Raw genomic sequence first — 25,558 nt, forward strand, 5'->3', positions numbered from 1 at the left:
AAACCATCGGACTTGTGTTAGAATTAGCATTAAAAATTGTTATTTAATTGATAAAATATTAAAAATTTAAGTAAAATAAGAATATTAGACCAATATAATACAGGTGCATTACTCCGACAAACTGGTGCATTACTCCGACAAACTGTCTTCACCAAATGTGAACCATCCACAAAAATATATTGAAATGTGGACCGTCCCTTTTATAGACGGGGACCGTCCCTTTTATAGACGGGGACCATATGTACAGTACCGTTCGTCCATCATATCTTACCATGTACAGTACCGTTCGTTGTGGGAACCAATCCACGCCATTTGTGAGTTTTGTGTCGTCAAATCTCCATTATTAACCATGGAACCTAAGTCCTCAATCGCCAAATTCTCGGATGACATTTTCGATGCTTGTGTTAATTTAGAGGAAACCCATTTTCAGGAGGGTTACAGAGACGGATTTAACGACGCACTGGCCTTAGGGAGGCAGGAAGGGAGAGAAGTGGGTCTTAAACTAGGGTTCCAAGTTGGGGAGGAAGTAGGGTTCTATCGAGGGTGCGTTGATGTCTGGAATTCTGCTATTCGAGTTGATCCCACTTGCTTTTCCTCTAGGATTCAGAAAAGCATCAAACAGATGGAAGAACTGATTGAAAAATACCCAATTCAGGATCCAGAAAACGAGAGTGTTCAGGAAATTATGGATGCGCTGAGGTCGAAATTTAAGGCTATTTCCGCTACATTGTCCATGAAATTGGAGTACGAAGGGTTTCCCGGGTCCTCTGACATCAGGGACTTCGAATTTTGATGGTATTTCTACTATTTTTTTCTCTCTTTGTGAAGAGCTGCAGTAAAATTTGTTTATTGAGTTCCATTGTATATTGATCAGAATTGTTCGTCTTTCGAAATAACTGCAAAACTATTTAAATGTACGTAGTGAAACTCAATGTTTGCTTATGAAAACTATATTCTGGAAGAGATTTTTTAGGCTTCCTGCAAATAGGTGGGCGTCTCTTCTACTACTAGGTGTTTGTCGCTTGACTGGAAGTTAAGAAACTTGACTTTTTTTACAATTAAGCTATTAAGTGAAAATCAGAAAAGAACACATACGCACACAGACAGAGAATATCAGAATACCCACATTGACCTATTTACAGACTTGCCTCAATGAATGGTTGCTTTACCTAGACAATGGATTTCTTGTAAAGAATTTTAGAGGCCAAAAGCATTATTACGATGTGCTTCAGATAAAGGATGTCAAACGGATGTGCTTGAGATATTCTTCTTGAAAATATCTCGTCCCCCCCCCCCCCATTTTCGTTTTTGGTGCTGGGGTGTTTGGATGTTTCTCCCTAGTTGTACCATCAATACAATTGAGTGGATAGGTTTGTGGTCCAAGAAAATTTAGAAGCCACAAGATTTCTTTTCGTATCATTGTTATTATCTACTATCCATCTCATTGTGCAGTTTTGAGGGGTGAGAAGCAAGGAAAATGCTGAAGTCAATGCTTGCTTGTTGCAAAGTCTACATATCTGAAAGTCGAAATAGAGCAGCACTGGAGTCGATTGAACAGGCTGCCTTGCTTTACCGGGAAGCTTCCATCGTCAACAAGTTCCAAGATGAAACATACAACCGAGTCGGTTACACCCTGGTCTCTAAGTTGGCCCCAAACCCCTCAATGGATTCTGTTTCTTTGAGAGGAGCTGTGCTTTCCATGGTTAATGCAGCTTTCGAAGCCATCAACCTGGAATCACACAGTGGAAGTCATCCTCGGCTTGGAGTTGTTGATCACATCTGCTTCCATCCTCTGGCACAAACATCTCTGGAACAAGTTGCTCTGCTTGCAAAGACCGTTGCAGCTGATATTGGCTCCAAACTTCAAGGTTTTTGTTATCTGCCTTGGTAGCAATTCTAGATAAAACTGGAAGAATTTCAGCTCAATTCAACAAAACTGAAAACAGCTGCAATGCTACAAATATACTAAATGTTGATAATTGATTAACATATGTTGTTAATACCCCTTAAAGGGCCAATTACATGTGATTTTAGTTGCATTACCGCTTTCCCTTGTTACTTGGGAACCTTTCCAAGTGTCCCACGGTGTTTGCCATCCAGGATGGATGACCTTAGCGAGTTTTTATCTTTGATAGAGCAACCAAATGAACAATTAGAACTAGGAGTCCTCTGGGTTTGAGTTTAATATGTGGCATGACCAAGTGGATAGTTGAACAACTGGAAACTGATTGGCAGGAGTGCAGCCAGAGCACTAGAGAAGCAAAAGGCCTTTATTCTTCAGTGTGCACTCTTGCATTCCTTTTCCCTTTTTAGTATATGTTCAAGATTGCAATAATTAAAGACAAATATTGGAAGCTCTAACAATACTACTTAACAAAAAAAAAAAAAAAAATTGAATACAATACTTAGAAGCAATGCTCATTGTTAAGAAAGACTTCTTAATGTTGAGAGTTTTGTTATATGTTCCACCATGCTTATAATACTCAAAAATTTTATTTGTTTATCCTTGGTTTACTGATAATAAAATCTTGCAGTGCCGACATTTCTATATGGAGCAGCTAATGAAAAGGGGAGAACACTTGATTCAATTAGAAGACAGTTGGGCTATTTCAAGCCCAACACTGAAGGAAACCAATGGTCAGGAGGACCTGTATCTGAATCTCTGACATTACAGCCAGATGAGGGCCCAGCAAGAGTAACTCGAGCCAAAGGTGTTATGGTGATTGGAGCGACCCAATGGGTTGATAATTACAACGTCCCTGTCTTTTCTTCTGATATCAATGCTGTTCGTAGAATTGCCAGGCAGGTCAGTGCAAGAGGAGGCGGGCTTGCATCAGTGCAAGCCATGGCGCTTACACATGGCGATGACTTGATTGAGGTTGCTTGTAATTTGTTGGAACCAGATAGGGTTGGAGCTGATCAAGTTCAGGCAGAAGTTGAACGACTTGCAGCTAAAGAGGGGATGGCTGTAGGGAAGGGTTACTACACTGATTTTTCACGGGAAAAGACGATTGGAAACTTTTATTTGAAATTGGGTTCTCTTGTTTAAGTAGATCAGAACTAGGAACCCATAGTTATTTGGAACCACCTTGTTATTAGAAGAAAATCTTCAGTGGTTTAGGAGGCAATAATGGAATCTGATGATGGGCTTTCGTCCTGATACAGGGACGATTTCAATGTAGATTTTTCATGAAAATTTGGGGGGCTAATATTATCTTTGTTTTGGGATTATTAGAGTTCATGTTATTGGCCTCGGATTTTGTTGATGTTTCATTAGTGCTACAATGCTATTTTAAAAAGGATTTCTAGCAGATAAGGGCAACTTTTTGCCCTGAATATCAATAAAAAGTAATATTTTTATAAAATAATTAAAATAAGATTACTTTTTTCAAAAAATATCGAAAAAAGCTGCGGCACTGTTCATCGTCTTCCTCTGCCTTTTTATTCATGCCAGCCATTTCAACGGGTCAACGGGTCCCGACAGTCCATCCCACGTGCAGGAGGGTCCAGAAGTTCTCTCTAGGTTTGCAAGGTCGCTTAAAATAATAAAAGGTTTTTGAACTTTGAAGTTTGAAGAAGAAAACGGCCATTGACTAACGTAACGATCGTTTCTGCACAGTGTTATAGGTCAGCTGCAGACCCATTTTTTACTATTTAGTATTAATTTATTTTTATTTAGTGGTGTTTTTATAGTTCTACGGATCCGGAATCATCTCTCTCTCCCACTGTTTTCTTACGGCTACAGAGAGTGTTTTATTTGGGTATCTGAAATCATCTCTCTGCCTCTCTCTCCCATTGTTTTCTTACGGCTACGGAGAGTGTTTTATTTGGGTATCTGAAATCATCTCTCTCTGCAAATGCAGAGAGATAACTTCTGGAGGGTTGCAGGGAATGCCTAGGTGCTGGGTTTGTAAACCCAGAGAGATAACTTCTGGAGCCTCCGGCACGTGGGATGGACTGTCGGGACCCATTGACTCGTTGAAATGGCTGGCATGAATACAAAGGAAGGCAGAGGAAGACGATGAACAGTGCCACTGCCCTTTTCTGATATTTTTCTAAAATAGTTATCTTATTTTAGTTATTTTATAAAAATCTTACACTTTATTAATATTCAGGACAAAAAGTTGCCTTTATCGCTAGAAACCCTTTTAAAAATAACTTATTCAGGAACATAACAACACAAGACTTTGCATCATTTTGATTTGCTTGCAAGTTGTAACTCAATCAGCCAAGTCAAATTATCTCAATTACCATTATCGAGATCCAAGAAGGCTTGATGGTTTAGATTTTGTCCATGGCATGAAATGTGATCCCTTGACCCAAGCCAAGAAGAGGTCAAAATTAATTTTCTTTAAATTAATAAAATTGACATTCTTCAAGAGTGGATTGGGCTCTTAATCTTTTCCTCCAATCCTGCACATTAGCCAATTTTATTTTTGATTCTTTTATGAATGTTAACAAAGAACAAAGAGATTGGGCTCTTCATCTTCTTTGTCACATTCTTTCCTTGAACATTTTCATTTCTTTAAAAAAAATCTAATCCGTGAAGTCTACGCATACCTTGGTAATATTGTACTGAATCCAAAGATCATTCTGGTAGTGTCCCCAAATAAATTCAAGGGTTTTTTTTTAAAAAAAAAGTGCCTTTCATTTTCCATTGTGGTCCTAAGTCCAACCATCCATTTCTTCCCTACCTTTCATCTTGGTTTGAAGTACACACAGATGTCAACTGATAAGAATTAAGAAACCACGTGAAAGAGAACCCAGCTCCACTATAATTTATTCATGGCACTTATATGGTGTGATTCAATAAAACCCTGTTACCATATATTGACAAGCCTTTATTCTGGTAATTTGACAATAAACTTGCTAAATCTCTTACTCAAAGAATGACAATTCTGAATATCTAATACGAAATTATCTTAGTTACAGACTTACAGGTAAACTATGGACCTGTATTTTATTTGGGTCTTGATGCAGCATAATCTGGGCATTCCTAGTTGGTTGAGAGTTGGCTCCTATCAGTGATGAACGGCACCTGAGAGGAAGAAGAAGGTGAAGGGTTCCCTGGGAGCTCTCCCGGAGGGAACACTTCGATGGCTAAGTTAGATCTCTGGGGAAAATTCAAAAAAGACACAGAGAGTTAAGAGTGCTGAAAGTGCTAGCTTCAATACCTTTGCTTCATGAGGGTTGGGGTCCTTTTATACCGAAGCTCGATCACATCAGGTGTAACCGCCACTGCGCTATCCGTTACCGCCAGGGCAGAGGTGGCAGGTGCAGGCTACTGCTACAGGCTGCTACTGCAAGGTACAGACTCCGACAGGCATGCCATGCTTTTCAGAGACGGCAGGCAGAACGCCGTCTGGCAAGGGATCCGAGCACTGCCATCAGATCCGGTAGGTACGGATGTCAGGCAGATCTCCCTGCAATCTGCCGTGCTACCGTACACTGAACTTCCTAGGGCGGATTTGTCTTGCACCGAGGTGCCGAGGTATACCAAGGTGCCCGCATTGGAGGCGAGCCATAAGCAAGTTCGAACAGGAATCTCGACGGTGCTGCCCCGAGGTGTTTCTCCCTCGGGACACTTAGCCAAAAGCTGGGGTGCTCCCTTCTTAGGAAGGGAGAGCTCAGGGCCCCTTAGGAGGAAGCTCAGGTCTCAAGGGGAGCTCGAGTCCTGAGAGGAGTTCGGGCCCCGAGAGGGGTTCGGGATCTCCTACACTTGGTGGGAGTCAAGGTTGGCCGGGCGCTAGTCCCCGGCGAGTCGCTTAACCCGCTGAGCGGCCAATGTTGGACTCGGCGGGTCCCCCCCATCGAGTCACGGTTGTGCTGTTAGGCTGAGCTGTTCGTCAAGCCAGATCACACACACGTGTCCCTGTGCTACGAGGTCGGGCCAAATCACCCTCCATCAATTGCCCCCCACTCCCCGTGCTGGGGGTGTTGACCCAGCGCAGGGAGTTCACGGTGCGGCGTGTGGATTTGGCTCGACACTTATGCCACCCTGTCGGGCAACCCGTTGGCTAGACCGGTCTGGCGCTCGATTCACTCGGAAGGAAAAACCCGGGCTGCGTACAACTCACGCGCGGATGTCACACGATCTGGACTTCACGGACGCCAAAAAACGCGCTAAACTGATTTCACCTCGAGAGCCTCACAACCGGTTTTATTGAGAACCGTCAAATTTCTTCGATCATGACCGTTGGTGCCCGGGCCTAGTGGCTATAAATAGTGGGGGACCCTGGTCATTTTCTTCCGTCACAAAGTATCCTTTGTCTAGCTTGAGCTCGCGTCTGGAGTCTTCAGCTCGAGTCTTCTAACTTGTCCAGTTCTAGTTCGGTTGCGTTTTTCCTCGGTGAGTCCCCGAGCCTCCCTTTCTCCTTTTTCAGTTCATTTCATTCAATGTCTAGCGGGGATAGTCTCTTAGATGAGCCCGAGGTGGGTACCTCGGGTCAGGGTGACCCCGTTGTTGCCCAGCCTTCCCACGAGACACAGGTGACCTCGGGTAGGCTGGCGTCCACCTCCCACCGAGGTCGGGTGCCAGATCAGTTCGGTTCGTCCTCTATGACGCTGGAGAGACTTCAGCACCTCATCCAGCACTTCAACCTACCTTAGGAATACTCATATAGTCTTCCTACTGGCAACTTCCCTTGGGAGCACGGCCTGGATGAGATTGTGATCTTTAGGGAGCAACTCGTCAGCGAGCTTTGTCTCCCTCTTCACCTCCTTATCCCTGAGGTGTTGAGATGCTTTAACGTCACGCTGGACCAACTCCACCCAAACTCTATTCGAAACGTGGTTGGGACTATCTCCCATTGTTTAAAATACAACCTTCCCTTAGATATAGATATCCTTTGTTCTATTTTGTCAATAAATAAGAGCGCCTCGGGCGTTCTCCTCGAGCACAGGCGGACCTACTATCTGTCCCCCCGCCCGGGCTTCAAATTGTTACATAAATTCCCAAGCAAGGTCCCGGCCTAGAAGCGGGACTACTTTGTAGTCCGGAGCAGCACGGGGTGGCCCTTCCTTACTAGTTGGAGGGTGGCTACTCAAGACCCCGGCATTACTCTCGATAGGAAGACGAGGGAAACACTTTGCTTATGGGCTCAGGTTGGTTTCGATCATAAAGATTACATTGCCGAAGAGAAGCTCATTCAAGCCAGTTTGATCCCGGGTAGGTCTATTTTTACCTTAGCATCTCGCTTAATCAGCTAAGTGTTTTCGAGCTTACTGACACCGAGCTCTATTGCAGGTCCCATGGAGGAAGAGAGGATTACCAGTCAGAGGCTCCTTCGCCATATGAAGAAGAGGAAGAAGCGAACCGCCAAGAAGGCGCGAATAGAGCCCCCAAGTACCCCCACCCCTGAGCCCGACCTCCCACAGGTTCCTTCTTCGGGGCCCGGGCTTCCACAGGTTCCCATTTCGGAGCTCAAGCTCCCTAATGCCCCTCCAGTGATAGATTTGGAGGGGGACTTACCATCTCAGGAGCCTGAGGTGGCGGCAGAGCTGGTCACTGAGCCAGCTGGGGCTGCTGCCGAAGTTCCTAATCCCGCCGAAGCTGCTGTTGAGGCTTCCGAAGAATCGGCCCATCATGCTGCTGAGACGGTGGTGTCCAGCTCGGGGAGCCAGGAGGAGGAGGAGAGCATCCTGATCCCCTAGTGTAGCCTCCAAAAAAGTAAAGAGGTTGTCTACCCCGCAGAGGTTACAGACTGGACCGATCTCACCCTTGGTCAGCTTGGGGCCCGCGCTGCAACCCATGCTATGGTGGTGAGTTCACACTCAAGAATCATCATTTTCCCATTCTTTCGTTCTTTTCTCTTTGGTACTGACCGACCTCCTTTTGCCAAGTGAACATCGTCGTTTACTCGTTGACCCTTCAGTCTGACCGATATCTGAGGCGGGCTTTGGCTACTGAGGAGTCATCTCGTGTAGCTCATACTGATCTGAGGGCAGCTCGGTGTAAGATCCATCAGTTGGAAGGTGACGCTACAGCTTAGAAGAGCTTCATTGAAGTTCTATTGTTAGAGAAGGAGGAGCTAGCCCGTGAGAGGGACAGGCTGAAGGCCGAGGTGGACGGGCTCAAAGTAGGCCAGGAGGCCTTAAAGCTCGAGGTGGAGAGCCTCAAGGCGGGTCAGGAGGCTTCGCAGCTCAAGGTGCAGAAACTTAAGAAAGCCAAGGAGGCCCTGGAGCACGAGGTGGAGTACCTCAAAGCTGATATTAAGGAGAAGACTGAGATCTTCGATCAAGCTCTCGGGGAGACGAAGGCCCAAGCCATCATCGACTACGTCAAATCATCTAGGTTTGATGACGTGATGTCGCAGGTCTACCGTAGGGGGTTTAAGCTCAGCAGGTGGTTGATAAGGCATACATACCCCGACCTCGACACAAGTGCCATCACCACCTGGACGATCACAGATGACATGGTCCGCTAGGCCATGGATGACCCAGACTCCGAAGAGAAGGGCGGCGATGAGGAGGCTGGTGCTACCGACCTGGCTAATACCCTCGAAGAGGCTCTGAGTGATGTCGACAAGCTTTCGAAGTAGTTGTGTGCTCCTTGTACTATGGGCCTGCGAGCTCAGTTTTACTTTCTCTTTTTCTTGATCCTTTGTACTGAGGTTTTTGTAATGAAAGCACATATTATTAATGAGAGTACATATTTTGCTAAGTGTTTGTGTAATTCTCTTCTGCCGAAGTGTTTGTCTTATCCCGAGCTATCGAGCTAGCGAGTTTAGTTCTTGAGGTGGGCGTCCCTTTACTGTTGTCACCCTGAACTGTTTCCCTGTACTTAGTAGGGGTGATCATAAGATTTTACAACGTACGCCGAGGTGGACATAGTAAGGCACATGCCCGACCTGTCTACTTGGCTACTTAGGTTGGTGTTTAGGTAGGCTAAGCGTCAGAGAGTTCGTACTCGAGACGCCTTTTGTCCTTGGCATACTAAGCCTATGCTGACGAGACGATTAAGTCATGCATAGTGCCGAGGTCTTCAGTTAGCTCGGCGCGTTGGCCCTTTGGTTAGAGGGAGCGACTCGTGGTCCATTCTCCTAAAGTCTGCCCCTGCCGAGGGGGTGACTAGGTCTCGTTTTGCTGAGGTCTTCGCTAGCTCGGCGAATTGGCCCTTAGGCTCTAGGAGCGACTCGTGGTCTACTCAATTTGGTGATTTATGGGTAATATTGTCTTAGGTTGACAATATTCCACGCCCGTACGTTCCTTCTAGGGTCTCGAGCTCATACGTTCCTTCCCCGGGCACTCGCTTGACTCGGTAGGGTCCTTTCCAGTTCAGCCTGAGCTTGCCAACACCGGGCTCAAGTACCATAACTTTACGGAGTACCAGGTCGCCGACGCGGAGGTTCCGCTTCTTGACCCTGGCGCTATAGTACCGAGCTACCTTCTGCTGGTAGGCCGCGGTCCTGATGTATGCGAGGTTCCTTACTTCATCAAGTAGGTCAAGGTTGGTGCGTAGCTCATCCTCGTTCGCCTTGTCATCATACGCTTCCAGTTGCAGTGAAGGGACTTCAATCTCGGCTGGGATGACTGCTTCAGTGTCGTATGTAAGGTTGAAGGGGGTTTCGCCTATGGCGGTCTTCTCTGTGGTTCGGTAAGCCCATAGAACATTGGGCAGCTCGTCCGCCCATAGTCCTTTAGCTCGGTCTAGGCATGCCTTTAACCCGCGGAGAATAGCTCTATTCGTGACTTTCGTCTGACCGTTTGCCTGAGGGTGCACCACTGAGGTGAAGTTCTACTGGATTCCCATGTCTTGGCACCAGTTTTGGAATTTGATGTCTTTGAATTGTTTGCCATTGTCGGAGATCAGTACCCGAGGTAATCCGAAATGACACACCATGTTCTTCCAAAAGAAGTTCTGCACGTTTCGAGTCGTGATTGTTGCGAGAGGTTCAGCTTCAACCCACTTTGTGAAATAGTCAACTGCCACCACTAGGAACCCCCTTTGTCCTATTGCTGGTGGGAATGGACTGAGTAGGTCAATCCCCCATTGTGCGAATGGCCTTGGGCTAGTGAGGTATTTTAGGTCGGCAACAGGCCGGTGGTGGATGTTGGCGTGCTTTTGACACTTGTCGCATTTTTTGACGAGCTCGGTCGCATCTACCTTCATTGTTGGCCAGTAATACCCCTATCATAGTGCTTTCTGAGCGGGGGCTCTGCCCCCCAGCTGTCCACCGCAAAGGCCCTCGTGAGTATCACGGAGGACGAGCTTGGCTTCAGAGAGTCGCAGGCAGCGCAGGTAGGGGAGCGTGTAGGATCTTCGGTACAACCGTCCGTTTATCATGACATATTTGGCTGCCTGACTTTCTACCCTCCTGGCGGCATTACGATCTACAGGGAGGGTCCTGTGTAGCAGGAAGCTCATGAGCGGATCAATCCAGCTCGGCTCTGCTTGAATGACGGGAGCTACCTCCTCTGCCCCCTTGAGAATGCTAGGCTGAGGCAAGTTCTCTATGTACACAGTCCTCATGGTGTTATCTCCCGTGCTGGCTAATCGTGATAGGGCATCGGCCTCAGCGTTCTTTGATCTCGGGATTTGCTGGATGAAGTGTGACCGGAAGTTGAGCAGAGCCTCTCTTACTTTGGCTAAGTATGCTACTATGATTGGCTCGCGAGCTTCATACTCGCCCAGAACCTAATTGACCACGAGCTAGGAGTCACTACAGACGACGACGTGCTTGGCTTTCACTTCCTTTGCCAGATCCAGCCCGGCTAGCAGCACCTCGTACTCTGCTTCGTTGTTGGATGCTGAGAACTCAAAGCGTAGTGCGTACTCCAATCTCACACCGCTAGGCCCGTATAAAACGATCCCAGCTCCGCTGCCCTGCCGATTTGACAAGCCATCTACGTGAAGGTTCCAGGGTTCTTCATCCCAGTTTGGGTTTGGCCTAACTAGGAGAGATACCGCGCTGGTTGCTACTTCACGGCGCTCGAGTTCAACCAGCCCGGGAACCCCGAGCTCTCCCGTACTGGGGGCCTCGTGTTCCATAGGCCTGGGGACTTCGGAGCTAAAGGTGCATTCTGCGATGAAATCTGCCAAGGCTTGGGCCTTGATAGCAGTTCGCGGTTTATACTGGAGTTCGTACTTGCTAAGCTCGATGGCCCACTTTGTCAACCTTCCCGAGACCTCGGGCTTGAGCAAAACTTGCCTCAGAGGTTTGTTGGTAAGGACAACGATGGTGTGAGCTTGGAAGAATGGGCGGAGCTTTCGGGCTGCTATAACCAGTGCATAGGCTAACTTTTCTATCTCTAGGTACCTTGTCTCTACTCCCTGCAACACTTTACTAACATAATAAACGGGTCATTGGACCCAATCTACTTCTCTTATTAGTACCGAGCTGACCACCTCGTCACTTGCCAAGAGGTATAGCTCTAAAACATCACCCACTTCGGGTCGGGTTAAGACTGGGATGCTGGTGAGGTGCCTTTTGAGCTCGTCGAACGCGAGCTGGCACTCTTTGGTCCATTCAAAGCCTTTGCTTTTTATGGCCTTAAAGAAAGGCAGGCAGCGATCTGCTGACTTGGACAAAAAGTGACTCAAGGCGGCTAACCGGCCATTCAGCTTCTGAAACTCCTTTAACTTCTGGGGTAGTTTCATTTCTAGGATGGCCTTGATTTTTTCCGGGTTGTCCTCAATGCCTCGCCGGTTAACGATGTATCCTAGGAATTTACCCGAGGTGACACCGAAGACACACTTGTTTGGATTTAACTTCATATTAAATTTATGTAGAATTTCAAAAACTGAATGTAAATCTTGTATTAATTCATGTGAGAATTGGGTCTTGACGACCATATCGTCTACATAACACTCTACTTTTTTGCCAATTATTGGCTCAAACAGTTTGTTTACAAGTCTTTGAAAAGTGGCACCAGCGTTTTTCAACCCGAAGGGCATGACCTTGTAACAGTACAGGCCAAACTCGGTTATGAAAGCAGTTTTCTCTTCATCAGCTGGGTCCATCCTGATCTGATTGTAGCCCGAATAGGCATCCAGGAAGCTCAGCAACTCATGCCCCGAGGTCGTGTCGACTAGACGGTCGATCCTGTGAAGTGGGAAGCAGTCCTTTGGGCAAGCTCGGTTCAGGTCGGTGTAGTGGAGGCACATGCGCCACTTACTGTTGGCCTTTTTCACCAGAATAGGGTTGGCCACCCAGCTCGGGTAATGAACCTTCCTGATAAAATCGGCTGCAAGGAGCTTCCCGACCTCCTCGCCGACTGCCCTCCACCGCTTTGGGGCTAAATTGTGTTTCTTCTATCTAACAGGCCTAACTACAGGATCAGTGTTGAGCCTATGAGTTATAATGTTGAGGTCTATGTCGGGCATTTCTGCCGCTGACCATGCAAAAACATCTAAATTTTTTAGTAAGAAACTTACCAGTTGAGATCGCAGGGGTTCTTCAACAGAAGCACCGATCTGAAGTACCCGATCTGGGTCCTCTGTCAAAGCCGGGACAGGGATGGTCTCTTCGGTAGGCGTGGCTCACTCCGTGAACTACTTCGCAGGCTGTTCTAGCTCGAGGTCATCTGCTACCTTGGCCTTTCCTTTGAGGGCGGCTATGTAGCACTTGCAAGACTTGAGCTGATCACCTCGTGTTACTCTGACTACGAAGTCTGTAAGGAACTTCATCGCCAGATGGTAGGTGGAGACTACTGCTCGTAGGGCATGGGTGATGGGCCGACCTACTATTGCGTTGTACGGGGAGGGGGTCGCGACCACCAGGAACTCGTGGCTGAGCCTTACCACACTAGGCTAGGTGCCGACCTCCACAAGTACAGCGACTCTCCCTAAAGGCCTGACCTCCTCGCCGCTGAATCCCACGAGTGGAGTGTTTGTAGGCTTCAGGTCACTTTCTTGGAGCCGTAGCTGATCGAAGGCTGCCTTGAAGAGAATATCTACCGAGCTGCCCGAGTCGACTAGGACGCGCCTGACCTCGAAGTCGTTGATCTTAATCTTTATGACGAGCGCGTCATCATGGGGGTAATGGACTCCTCACGCATCGTCTTCGGTGTAGAAGATCAGTTCCTCCTTCCTTGACCGTTTTGGGGGGTTAAGCTCTTCTCTAGCGGCCTCGTGGGCTAATGACCGAGCTGCTGCCGAGGTGCAGCCAGCGACAATTGATCCTCCGACAATTACATGGATGGTCCCCCAGACTGGTCTCTCGTCAAGAGGCTGCCTCTGCGGTTGCTCCGTTTGTCTGCTGGTGTCGGGAGCTTCCTTACTCTGCTCCCCGTGCCGACCTTCTTTATTACTATTATTATGCTGTACAAAATTTCTCAAATATCCGCGACGGATAAGTTCTTCTATCTCGTCGCGGAGATTCTTACAGTTTTTGGTACTATAACCGTGATCTCTATGAAAACTACAATACAAGTTTTTGTTCCTAACATTGGGATCGGCCTTAAGTCAAGGTGGCCACTTCACATATGGGGCATCCTTGATCGCCATGAGGATCTCAACCCGCTTCGTGTTGAGGGGTGTATAATCCCTTTCTGCTACCGAAGGTCGGAAAGGCTGAATTGGCTTTGCCCCCCGAGCTAGGTCCTTCTTCTTCTTGCTGTCACTTGGAGTTGGGGGCTTCGGTTCCCTTTTTATTTTTTCAAGGGCCTGCTCGCCCTTCTGGTTGATCTCTTCCTCTGTCCCTATGAACCGATCTGCCAGTTCGAGGAACTCGGTCACGGTCTTGGGTTGGTTGACCACCACGTGCCACCTGAACTCCTTGTGGGAAATGCCCCGCTTGGCCGTAGTGAGCCGAACTGCAGGGTCTAGGTCGGGTATCTGCAGGCAAGCGTCATTAAACCACTTGATGTAGTTCCGAATGGACTCTCCTTCCCTTTGGACTATGCTGAGGAGGCTTTCTTGGGTCCTCGGACACCTTTTGCTGGTGACGAAGTGGGAGGTGAAGACCTGCACGAACTGCGCCCAACCCCTTATTGAACCTGGCGCGAGGTTTCGGTACCAAGTGCGGGCTACTCCTTTGAAAGTGATGGAAAAGGCCACGCACATGCAAGACTCGCTCGCTCTGGCCCAGATGCATCTAGGACTGAAAGGCGTCCATGTGGTCATTGGGTTCAAAGGACCCATCGTACTTGTCCAGCAGGGGGAGCGTGAAGTCCCTTGGCATGGGGACAACAAGGAGCTCTGGTGACAGGGGAGGGAACTGAAAGAAGCGGTGTAGCTTTTACCTCGCTCAAACTCACCTCTACCTTGCCTCTGAGCTCGGGCAGGTCGCGGGTGGCAGCTCAGCGACGCCTTCGCTACTTCTTAGCTGGCTCGGCGTTGGTGCTGTTGGCCTTGGTATTACTGAGCTCGATGGGCCTAGGGAAATGCTCGGACGGCTATCGGTAGTTGCGAATAGAGGGACCTTGTTCCAGGTCGTCGGCTAGCATTTCGAACCGGTTTTCGGCAAGTAGAGGTTCGAACTACGAGTGTCGAGCTGATACTGGCCTAACCGGCTGGGAGGCCCCCGACCTAGCTGCAGGCCACGAGGTGGGGGTAGGGGGTCTTTCCTTCCTTCCATGGGATGATACCGAGGTCTCTCCTCGGTGGAAAGGAAGTTCACTTCGGCGGTGAGGCTTGGTTGGCTGTGCAGCTGGATGCCTAGGAGGGAGCGAAGGAAACTGTTGTTGATACTGATGCTGGGACACTTTGTGCAGAACTTGCTGCTGGTGAAACTGAAGTTGCTGGAACTGTTGCATTTGGGCCTACATGGCTTGCATGCACTGCATCAGGTCTTCGAGTTGACCATGGCTGGCCACCGGAGGGAGGTTGGTGGGTTCAGCGAAGGTAGTTCCAATGTGTTATGGACGCACGCAAGCATAGGCAACAGCACGCACCACCCGGCAGCAGCACCTAGGAGACGCGCGCACCATCCGGCAGCAACACTAGAGAGGGGCCCACACGACAGCTCAGCAGGGTGGGTCCACACTTATCTTGCCACAACAACTCTGCTCGCCAACTCGCCGCCAGCTGCATTATCCCTCATCCCTTATCCTTATCTTATCTTTTCTTCTTAGTAAGAGTTTTGTTTGCCACTAGAAGTAGGAGTTGTGTAACCATTAGAAGTAGGTAATTTATTTAGAAGTAGGAGTTTGAGTTTGATATGGATTACCCTAGCCTAGCCGAATCCAACAAGGAATCCCCTTTTGTAATCTCCTATTTAAGGAGCTATTAGTTGAAATAAAGGCATTGAGTTTTCGACCAAGAAAGGTGTAAGGAGAGTTTGGGTGATCTCTTGGACAAATCACCCACTCGGTTGCCACAATAGGGTTTGTACGCAAGGGGAAGGGCAAGGGAAAGCAGGAGTCTCTTCCGGTGGACCGACCCATGACAAGATCCTACACCCGGGTCCATAACATTCTGGTATCAGAGCCTACCGTCATGGGGGAACAGGAGCCGCTGTCTTCCAGGGTCCACGAACTGGAACACAAACTTGCAGAGACCAGCATGGAGGTTCGCGAGGTCAAGGACGATGTCTAGGAGCTTCGACGCTTGCTGGAGACGTTCTTATCCAATAAAGAATGAAATTCAGAAAGAACCGCCACCAACAACAGCCGCAGGTCGGACTGGGCAGAAACGTCCGGCGAACATCAGATCGCTGCCCCGACTACCGCTGTTATCCCCAAATACAGTCGGCTAGAGTTTTCGTCCTACAACGGCACTGGAGACCCACTGGGATGGTTGTATCACTGCGAGCAATTCTTCCGCAACCAGCTCACCGATAACAGAGACAAGGTCAATCTGGCCGCTTTCCACCTCACAGAAGAGGCACAACTCTGGTTCTACCGTCTAGAACAGGAAGAACCCGGGCTTAGCTGGGAACAATTAAATCCTATTGCCTCCTCTGGTTTGGACCCCCGCTGACAAATCCATTGGGCGAATTAATCAACCTCAAACAAACCGGAACTGTGGCGGATTATCAACGCCAGTTCCAAACCCTTCTCGCCAGAGCAGCCTCGGTATGCCCAGACCAGCAAGTCGACATGTTTACAGCAGGGTTAGTGGAACCCCTAAGAGTGGACGTCGAGATGCAACACCCTTCTAATCTAGTCACAGTTATGAACCTCGCACGTGCCTTCGAAAGGAAGATGCGGCTCTCCCACGGGAACCTCAGTATAGGATGGTCGGCATCAACATGGACACCTTCGAAGACAACTGGAGTGACTCCCTCTTCGATCACCAGCAGAGAACAAAGGCTTCCTACGGGTAACCCCTCCAGATCAGCATCAAGCATGGGAAGTAGCAGGACTGCACCCCCCATTAGGCGGCTGACCCGAGCCGAGATGGCGGAACGGCGCGCAAGGGGGCAGTGCTTCAACTGCGATGATCTATACTTCGCCAGGCACAAGTGCAAGAAGTTGTTCTGTCTTCTGGTAGAGGAACCCGAGGACGAGGACAAACCTGCAACATCAGAACCAGAGATCTCCCTCCACGCCATCACGGGGATCAAAACTTCCCAAACCATGCAACTAAGGGCGTTGATAGCAAGACAGCCAGTCCGTATTCTAGTAGACTCCGGAGGCACTCACAACTTCGTTAGTAAACAAGCTGCCTGCCAGTTAAATTTACCCATAGAAATCAGACCGCAGTTAAAGGTAGCCGTGGCCAACGGGGAAAGAGTTCACAGCCCCAGTATCTGCAAGGACACCGAAATTCAGGTCGGATCAGAGTCCTTCCGCGCTGATTTATTCGTACTCTCCTTGGATGAATTTGACATCGTCCTGAGGGTCAAGTGGTTGATCACATTAGGGCCCATCCTTTGGGATTTCAACGCCCTGACAATGACTTTCCACCTGGATGGGAAACCAGTTACATGGCAGGGAACCAGAATAGGAACAAAGGCGTAGCTGCATACACTCCAGGGTGAGGTCTCACGCGCAACGAATATGGAAAGGCTCCTTACAGATTTCTCTGCAGTATTCAAGGAGCCCAAGGGGCTTCCCCCTTCCAGAGCCTACGACCACCGAATTCCTCTGATAACTGGATCAGATCCCATTGTTGTTCGGCCCTACCGCTACCCACATCGGCAAAAAGATGAAATAGAGAGGCAGTGCGCAGACATGTTACAGCTAGACCTGTTCATGGGCCGGGTGGCCCGACGGGCTGGCCCGGCCCGGCCCGACCCCCGGACGGGCTTAAATAGGTATATAGGCCCGCGGGCCAAAAAGCCTGGCCCGCAATAAATTTGAGTCAGGCTCGGGATTTGCCTAAATAGCCTGTCCCGACCTATAACGAAACTTAAAAACCCTAATTGAATACCCCTCTTTTTTTCACCTCTTTCCCTTCTTTTTCCAACCGAATTCTTATTCTCCACATCCTCTTTCCCTTTTTTATATTCTTTTTTTAATATAAATAAATTTTGAATTTATACTTTTTTAATGTAAATAAATTTTGATTTATATTGATTATTGAATAGGGAAAAATTCTAATTTTTTTTATTAGGTCGGGCTTCTGGCTCAGGCTCGAGCTTCGGGCTTTTTATTAGGGCCGGGCTCAGGCCCAAGTTGTAGGCCCGTTGGTCGGGCCGAGCTCGGGCTCGGGCCTAATATATTTCTGTTAATGATGAATAAAAGCCCGACCCGGCCTGGCCCATGAACAGGTCTAGTTACAGCAAGGAATCATCCGCCCCAGCCGCTCCCCCTTCTCCTCTCTAGTTCTTTTGGTACCCAAGCAAGACGGGACTTGGAGATTCTGTGTAGACTACAGGGAGCTTAACAACCAGACGGTCAAGGATAAATTTCCTATCCCCGTCGTAGAAGAACTGTTGGACGAGCTCCATGGTGCGCAGTATTTCTCCAAACTATACCTCCAATCAGGATACTTCCAGGTCCGAATGATTCTAGAAGATATAGAGAAAATGGCCTTCAGAACACACCATGGCCACTTCGAATTCCTGGTCATGCCTTTCGGTCTTAGCAACGCCCCCTCCACGTTCCAGGCCCTGATGAACGAGGTGTTTGACTCCCATCTCCGCAGATTTGTCTTGGTATTCTTCGACGACATCCTAGTCTATAGAAAACCATGGGTAGAGCACGTGCAGCATCTGCGGATCGTTCTTGAACTCCTACAACAACATCAACTCTTCCTCAAGCGATCAAAATGCTCCTTTGGGGAACGCATGGTCCTTTACTTAGGACATGTGATCAGCGGTCAAGGGGTCACTGTAGATGACTCCAAGATTCAGGCCATCAAGGAATGGCCCAGACCGCAATCCGCCAAGGCTCTCCGCGGTTTTCTAGGGCTGACAGGCTACTACCGCAAGTTCATTCACAATTACGGACTACTAGCAGCCCCACTAACAAATCTGCTCAAGAAAAATGCCTTCCTCTGGGACAGTACAGCTGATGCAGCCTTTGTAAAATTAAGAGAAGCCCTCTCCTCCACACCGGTTCTACAATTGCCAAACTTTGATCTTGAGTTCACAGTGGAGTGCGATGCATCTGGCACCGGCATAGGCGCCATACTACAGCAGCAAGGGCATCCAATCGCTTTCTTCAGCCGCAAGCTGGCCAACCGCCACCTTAAGTTGCCCGCCTACGAACGTGAACTTATTGGACTAGCTAAGGCAGTGCAGCACTGGAGGCCGTACTTGTGAGGGAGAACCTTCATAGTCAAGACGGACCACTACAGCCTCAAGTATTTGCTGGAACAATGGCTCACCACCTCGCTGCAGCAGCATTGGGTCAGCAAACTTCTTGGGTTCGACTTCCAGATAGACTACAAGGCAGGGGCCTTGAACCGTGCCGCAGATGCCTTGTTCCGCCGAGAAGAAGATATGCTCCTCCATGCAATCTCACAGCCCTGAGCCTCCCTACTGGAAGACATTCGGAATGAACTGCCACAATCACCCGAATGGAACGATCTAATCAAGAGACTACAAGCCGAAACGACCAACCCAAATTGCTCCGTGCACGACGGTTTGGCACTATACAAGGGACGAATTTATCTCTCGACCGACTGCCCCTTCATTCCCTCCGTTATCTCCAGCATACACAACGCCACGCATGAGGGTATCCAGAAAACACTACACCGCATCCATGTGGATTTCCACTGGCAGGGTATGAAGGCTTCGGTACGAGACTTCATCCAGAGTTGTTCGATGTGCCAGCAGCAGAAGTGGGAAAACTTGCATCCAGCAGACCTTCTCCAACCTCTCTCACTCCCCACTCAGATCTGGGCAGATATTTCCATGGACTTCAACGAAGGCTTACCCAAGGTTGGAGGGAAATCGGTGATATTTGTGGTGGTGGACCGCTTCTCCAAGTATGCTCACTTCCTTCCCTTATCTCACCCCTACAGCGTGGTTTCAGTCGCCCACACCTTCTTCGCCCACATCTTCCAATTGCATGGGCTACCCGAATCCATTGTAAGTGACAGGGACCCGATCTTTACCAACGCCTTCTGGAAGGAGCTCTTCCGACTGTAGGGAACAGACCTGGCCTTCTCCTCCGCTTACCATCCACAGACTGACGGCCAAACAGAGGTGGTGAACCGAACAATAGAGATGTACCTCCGCTGCCTTGTGGGAGACCAGCCCAGATGTTGGGTGGAGTGCCTTCCGTGGGCCGAATACTGTTACAACACGTCCTACCACTCCTCCCTTGGCATGACTCCCTTCCGCGTGGTGTATGGCCGAGACCCTCCCCATCTTATATCTTACGAACCCGGTTCAACACGGTTGGAAGAAGTGGATTAAGACCGCGATGCCCTTCTGACCGAAGTCTCCTTACGCTTGCAGCAGGCACAGGCGCGCATGAAGCACGCCTACGATCAGCACCACCGTGAAGTCACCTTCAAGCCGGGACAGTTCGTTTGGCTGAAGCTCCAACCCAGCAGCTCTCCCTTAGGCATCGAGTCCCCCCTAAGCTAGCCCCCAAATTCTATGGGCCCTTCAAGGTTCTACGACAGATCGGGAAAGTTGCCTATCAGCTCGAGCTACCAGAGCACAGCAGAATCCATGACACCTTACATGTGTCCCTACTGAAGCCTTTTACAGGGACTCCCCCTGATCAAGTGCCTTCCCTACCCCCTCTAAAGGACGGCAAACCCATCCTCCAACCTCGAGCTCTTGTCCGATCACGCATCAATCAGGGTACCTTCGAGGTACTAGTGGAATGGGACGGACTACCATCAGCTGAGGCCACCTAGATCCCCTGGACCGATCTTCACAATGCCTACCTAGATCTCGAGCTTGAGGACAAGCTCGTTGTCCAGGAGGGGTGTGATGTTATGGACGCACGCAAGCATAGGCAGCAGCACGCACCACCCGGCAGCAGCACTAGAGAGGGGCCCACATGACAGCTCAGCAAGGTGGGTCCACACTTATCTTGCCACAACAGCTCTGCTCACCAACTTGCCGCCAGTTGCATTATCCCTCATCCCTTATCCTTATCTTATCTTATCTTCTTAGTAAGAGTTCTGTTTGCCACTAGAAGTAGGAGTTGTGTTACCATTAGAAGTAGGTAATTTATTTAGAAGTAGGAGTTTGAGTTTGATATGGATTACCCTAGCTTAGCCGAATCCAACAAGGAATCCCCTTTTGTAATCTCCTATTTAAGGAGCTATGAGTTGAAATAAAGGCATTGAGTTTTCGACCAAGAAAGGTGTAAGGAATCTCGACGGTGTTGCCCTGAGGTGTTTCTCCCTCGGGACACTTAGCCAAAAGCCGGGGTGCTCCCTTCTTAGGAAGGGAGAGCTCGGGTCCTGAGAGGAGTTCGGGCTCTAAGAGGGGTTCGGGATCTCCTACACTTGGTGGGAGTCAAGGTTGGTCGGGCGCTAGTCCTCGGCGAGTCGCTTAACCCGCCGAGCGGCCAATGTTGGACTCGGTGGGTCCCTCCCGTCGAGTCACGGTTGTGTTGTTAAACTTAGCTGTTCGTCGAGCCAGGTCATGCACACGTGTCCCTGTGCTACGAGGTCGGGCCAAATCACCCTCCATCAGGTCTGTTGGGAGGATCCAACCATTAACCGATTGTCAGTAAAGCAATTAGTGAGCAAAACTCCATATATACGAGTGTAATTTAGTCTAATGAACTCTTTATCCTTTGCACTTTGTGATCATGTTGCATGCCACGCTGGTGCAACTGCAGGCATACTTGGACTATTCAGTAAATGGACCATCATTAAGTAAGCATACAGGACAGGAGTTAGGTTCACAAGCTTATCTACCCATTTCCCAGCTGCTTTCTTGGAAATCTGCGGGCGTTTGGAGATAAAAAGACAGAATACACTTGCAGCTGGTTGTGCTGCCTTTGGTTCACAAGCTTATCTTCTCTACCAAAAGTTTATGCATGTTATATATAATATTATATAGAGACAAAGTTGTATTCCTTCTTGACAATTTTGTAATGGTGCATGGGTGGTACTTGTACAAAGGATGTAAAATTGGATCGGATTCAACTTGATTCAAATCTCAAATTTCAATGAATCTGCATTATCTGAAGAATTGAAGTTTGGATATACCCCTATTCGAATTCTAAATGGGCACAATCTTTTAACATTTATGTCTTGAACATGTATAATTTACAGTGATCTAATTAAGACTATCATATGTGAAACTCTTCACATGGTGCTTGCTTGCTACTACAGTACTACTCATCTACCACATTAATAATTGAGAATGACCTATATTTTATATTTACTTGTGGGGCCTTGGTTTTCTGTGGATACCCAACGTCATGGTCACCAAGCGTGCACAGAAGACAGAACTAATAATTTATATAAAGGATATCTAGTCGTCAATTGTGTTGAAACAGGAGCAGATAAGCGATAAGCGAAGGTGCAGAAATGGATTTGAACCAGATTTGCAAGGTAAGGTCGTCTCTTCTGTATTTCCTTGTTGTAGACTCTTTACAATGTGAATTCATTTCTTAGTTTGCATTGATAGAACGCCAAGTTGCTCTTCCAAAACAAAGAAGGGAGGGAGTTCTCAATCCCCTTTCCTCTATCAGTTTTCTCTCCCTTTTTCTTTTTGTCTGGCTAAAAGATCAGAGAAACGTTCTTCAGTAAGTAGTAAATTAAGAATTGATCATTGAAATTATTGTTTTATTTCACTCATAATTAAGTTGCTTACTCTCAGGGTAGCATAGAATAGATTTGGGTTTTAATCCTGTCTTGGGTTTTCTGACATGCTAACAACTACCAGACGATCTGTTTGCAGAAAAATGATGCCGATGGTACTAGTTTTCTTTTAGAATCCTATGATCTAGAGTTAGAGGCTAGAGCTTCTATATCATAAGTTTCCCCTCTTCAGTCTTCGATCTCTTCTTAATTTTTGCTCCCTAACTTCCCAGGCGATGAAAAGGAAAAATGATTGATGATTAATCCTCCTATTCCAAGATCTCTTTCTTTTCTTCATCCAACTCCGAGAAGTGGAAACCTGAAAATATCTGGAGCTCCACCCAGTGTACAGGTCTCATTCTGTACATGTGTTGTCTGTTAAACGGGTTGAGTAGTCAGTTATCAAGTGGCTCCAACCCTCATTTACTGGTTCAGTAAAGACAAATCAATAATTAAGTTGAGCCAATTATCAGTTATCAAGTGGCTCCAACCCAAGTGGACCGTCACAATTCTTTGCATAGTTGATAGATACCTACTACGTACAAATCCAGTGATTAATTTACACAGGAAACAAGTTAAGTCTGTTTTTTTTTTGGATAGTGCTTTGTTTGCTCTGTTTATTCCTCTGGTTAAATGACTGCATCTGCAATTCTGCATGCTTTGCTTTGCTTGGACAAAATTAAGGACAAGAAGAAGAAGACGGTGCAGCAATCCATGCTGCTATGCTGCAAGCTTTACATCTCTGAAACACGAAACAATTCGGCTCTTGAGTCAATCGAACGAGCTGCCAGGCTCAACCCAGAAACCGTAATCGTAAACAAATTCCAAGATGGTGTTTACAACAGGGTGAGGTTCACGCTTGTTTCTTATGTTGCTCATGATAGCACTGGGAGTCCCATCTATAGCCCCTTGCAGCAGACAGTGCTGGCCATGGTGGGAGCGGCTTATGAAGCCATTAACCTGGAGCTGCACTCGGGAGCACACCCAAGGCTTGGAGTGGTCGACCATATCTGCTTCCATCCCTTGGCTCGAGCTTCCCTGGATGAAGCAGCTTGGCTTGCTAAATTAGTGGCCGCTGATATTGGCAACAGGCTCCAAGGTACGTTCTGCCTAATTACTACACACAGACCCACTGGCGAATGGGTCCGGGAGTACCAATCAGCCCATATCAGAATTTACTAGGCCCAAAGTACAGGGGAAATGTATCCTGACCGTGAATTGATGTCAAATTCACGGACAGGATGTGGTTTATAGACTAGTTTTAGGGGGGCTGGAATTCAGAATTCTGCATCTTGTGTGTTTCCGAACTTTTCCCTTATGGTCATGTCAAAAATAAGCAAGCCCAATCAGATAAGTCTTTCGAGGTCGGATGCATCCACTTTTTTCTCCAATCAAATGCAGTAAAATCATATCTTCTGCTCATCCAAATTTTGGCCCGGCCAATAGTAAGTTTCCATTTATAATTTATATATATATAATAGATAAAAAGAAAGAAAATAGAATTGGTTATTTTATTATTATTTATTATAAGGTTTAAAGTACGTCTCGTATCATATCGGCAAACACTGATATTTTAAATACAAGATCCCTGACCCTGATCAATTTAAAAATAAAAAATAAAAAAATAAAAATAATATTTTATGATATGGAAACACAAACAGCTGATATCCATGTTCTTGTATTTCGAGTGTATTGATACTTTTAAACCATGATATATTATTAGTATTAGTATTAGTATTGGTAAAATTTTGAATACACGCAGTGCCCGTATTTCTGTATGAAGCCGCACACCCTACTGGTAAGGCTCTTGATAGCATTAGGCGCGAGATGGGCTATTTCCGGCCAAATTTCATGGGCAATCAATGGGCAGGCTGGGCTCTTCCTAATGTACTTCCTGAGAAGCCAGATGAGGGCCCGACTGAGGTGTCTCCGGCCAGAGGCATCGCCATTATCGGTGCAAGTCCGTGGGTAGCATTGTACAATGTACCAATCATGTCCGCAGATGTCTCAGTCACCAGAAGGATTGCTCGGATGGTAAGTGCGCGGGGCGGTGGGCTTCCCACTGTACAAACATTGGGTCTTGTCCATGGTGAGGATTCAACCGAGATAGCATGCATGCTATTGGAGCCCAACCAGGTTGGAGCTGACAGGGTGCAGCACCGAGTGGAGATGCTAGCTGCTCAGGAAGGATTGGATGTGGAGAAGGGGTATTTCACTGATTCTTCACCAGAGATGATTGTTGAGAAGTATATGAAACTGGTTTCTGATAACTCAGAGCATGTGGGTTGAACTCTATTTCAGCAACTGAACCCATTGAACGCTCACTGATAGGTTCTATAACTATGTACTATATAATAAAAGAATGTCTGCAATGTCAAGCACTACACCATTAATCCAATCTGGTGTTTTGTTACTCCTTTATTGGTCCATTTACTTGATCTGAAAATATCATAAGTTGGTCCTCAGAGCCGTGGCAATGGCCACAGCAAACCCCAAAACTTTACTATTGGATTTCGAACTTATAAGTTGGTTCTCGGCTTCAGTCAGGGCAAAGCCCATTTGAACAGTTTTTATTGCCTTGCATTGAGAATATCTCCATACTTGTGTGCTTTATTTCATGGAGAAATATTCCCAATGCGAGATTATAAAAGACTGTTAGAATGGTGTGGGCACAGATTTCTCCTAATAAAAGCCAATCTCCTCTGTTTGGTGTACTAATGAGCACAATACTTTTGGGCTATGCCTTGCATTGGCTGCCTCACCCTCATATGTTGGTCGATTTTTCTTGCAAAAAAGATATCTCATACAAGTATAAGAGCACGTTGACAAGAAAATACTAACGATATATGGTATATATTATTTGGATTCAACTTTTATAATTTGCACTCAAGTATCAAGTGTAATATAATATGTAGATATATAGATTGGATATAAATATATCTAAAAGAGGCCATATAGTGTAATTTATTTTTAGGTGTTTTTAGAAAGAGAGGGGGTGTTTGGACAATGGTTTCCAACTTGAGATATGAAAGAGGAAAGTGACAGCAGCTGCAGTCTTTTGAATTGAAAACAAGGATTTGTTTGTTTTACATTCTTTTTAAAGTGAAGAATAAATCCATTTTTTCTGATGGATTAGGCAAAAGGTCAAATCACATAAATCTGTCTTCTTTTCAGCCTCATTTTCGGGGAAGTGAGGGCATGTAAGTTGGTATGTCTCACATAACAAATAAATCCATATTTGCTAATACATAAGAAATAAATCCATAATGTTACTTTTTAGATTAAACAATTATTATATAACTTTACCTAAAAATAAAAAAACACCGATCAATGCGAGTGTTTTTCAAAAAAACACTGTGCATTTAACCAAACAAATAACTAACCAAGACATGAACGAGGCCTTCAGAGAGCGGGAAAAAATCTTATCTAATACAAAATTTGTACTTTTGTTTCATTTCCACTCCAAACAGTTCAAATAAATTTTGCATCTCATGCAAATTTTGC

The 25,558-nt window shown here is 47.1% G+C and overlaps 3 protein-coding genes across 5 annotated transcripts; all 3 read left to right on the plus strand.

The window, feature by feature from the left end:
* Window positions 1–300: 300 nt before the first annotated feature.
* Window positions 301–3,299, plus strand: LOC104605662 (formiminotransferase cyclodeaminase-like protein). Its single transcript, XM_010270509.2, has 3 exons — window positions 301–795; window positions 1,453–1,868; window positions 2,535–3,299. Exons 2-3 carry the CDS (start codon window positions 1,478–1,480, stop codon window positions 3,047–3,049), a joined length of 906 nt encoding a protein of 301 aa, XP_010268811.1. The 5' UTR covers window positions 301–795; window positions 1,453–1,477; the 3' UTR covers window positions 3,050–3,299.
* LOC148803473 (uncharacterized) lies at window positions 350–793 on the plus strand. The gene has a single exon (XM_088896143.1). It carries the CDS (start codon window positions 350–352, stop codon window positions 791–793), a length of 444 nt encoding a protein of 147 aa, XP_088752269.1.
* Window positions 3,300–21,529: 18,230 nt separating the features above from the next.
* LOC104605661 (formiminotransferase cyclodeaminase-like protein) lies at window positions 21,530–24,467 on the plus strand. 3 transcript variants are annotated; one of them, XM_010270507.3, is made up of 3 exons: window positions 21,530–21,805; window positions 22,739–23,153; window positions 23,817–24,467. In XM_010270507.3, exons 1-3 carry the CDS (start codon window positions 21,782–21,784, stop codon window positions 24,341–24,343), a joined length of 966 nt encoding a protein of 321 aa, XP_010268809.1. In that variant the 5' UTR covers window positions 21,530–21,781; the 3' UTR covers window positions 24,344–24,467. The 3 variants fall into 3 exon arrangements, with proteins under 3 accessions (XP_010268809.1, XP_088742845.1, XP_019054699.1); XM_088886719.1 differs by having other exon boundaries at window positions 23,838–24,467; XM_019199154.2 differs by lacking the exon at window positions 21,530–21,805 and adding an exon at window positions 21,839–21,999.
* The last annotated feature ends 1,091 nt before the right edge of the window (window positions 24,468–25,558 follow it).

This window comes from Nelumbo nucifera, chromosome 1 (assembly GCF_055504915.1).
Source record: "Nelumbo nucifera cultivar China Antique chromosome 1, China Antique-T2T, whole genome shotgun sequence".
Taxonomy (NCBI): Eukaryota; Viridiplantae; Streptophyta; class Magnoliopsida; order Proteales; family Nelumbonaceae; genus Nelumbo; species Nelumbo nucifera.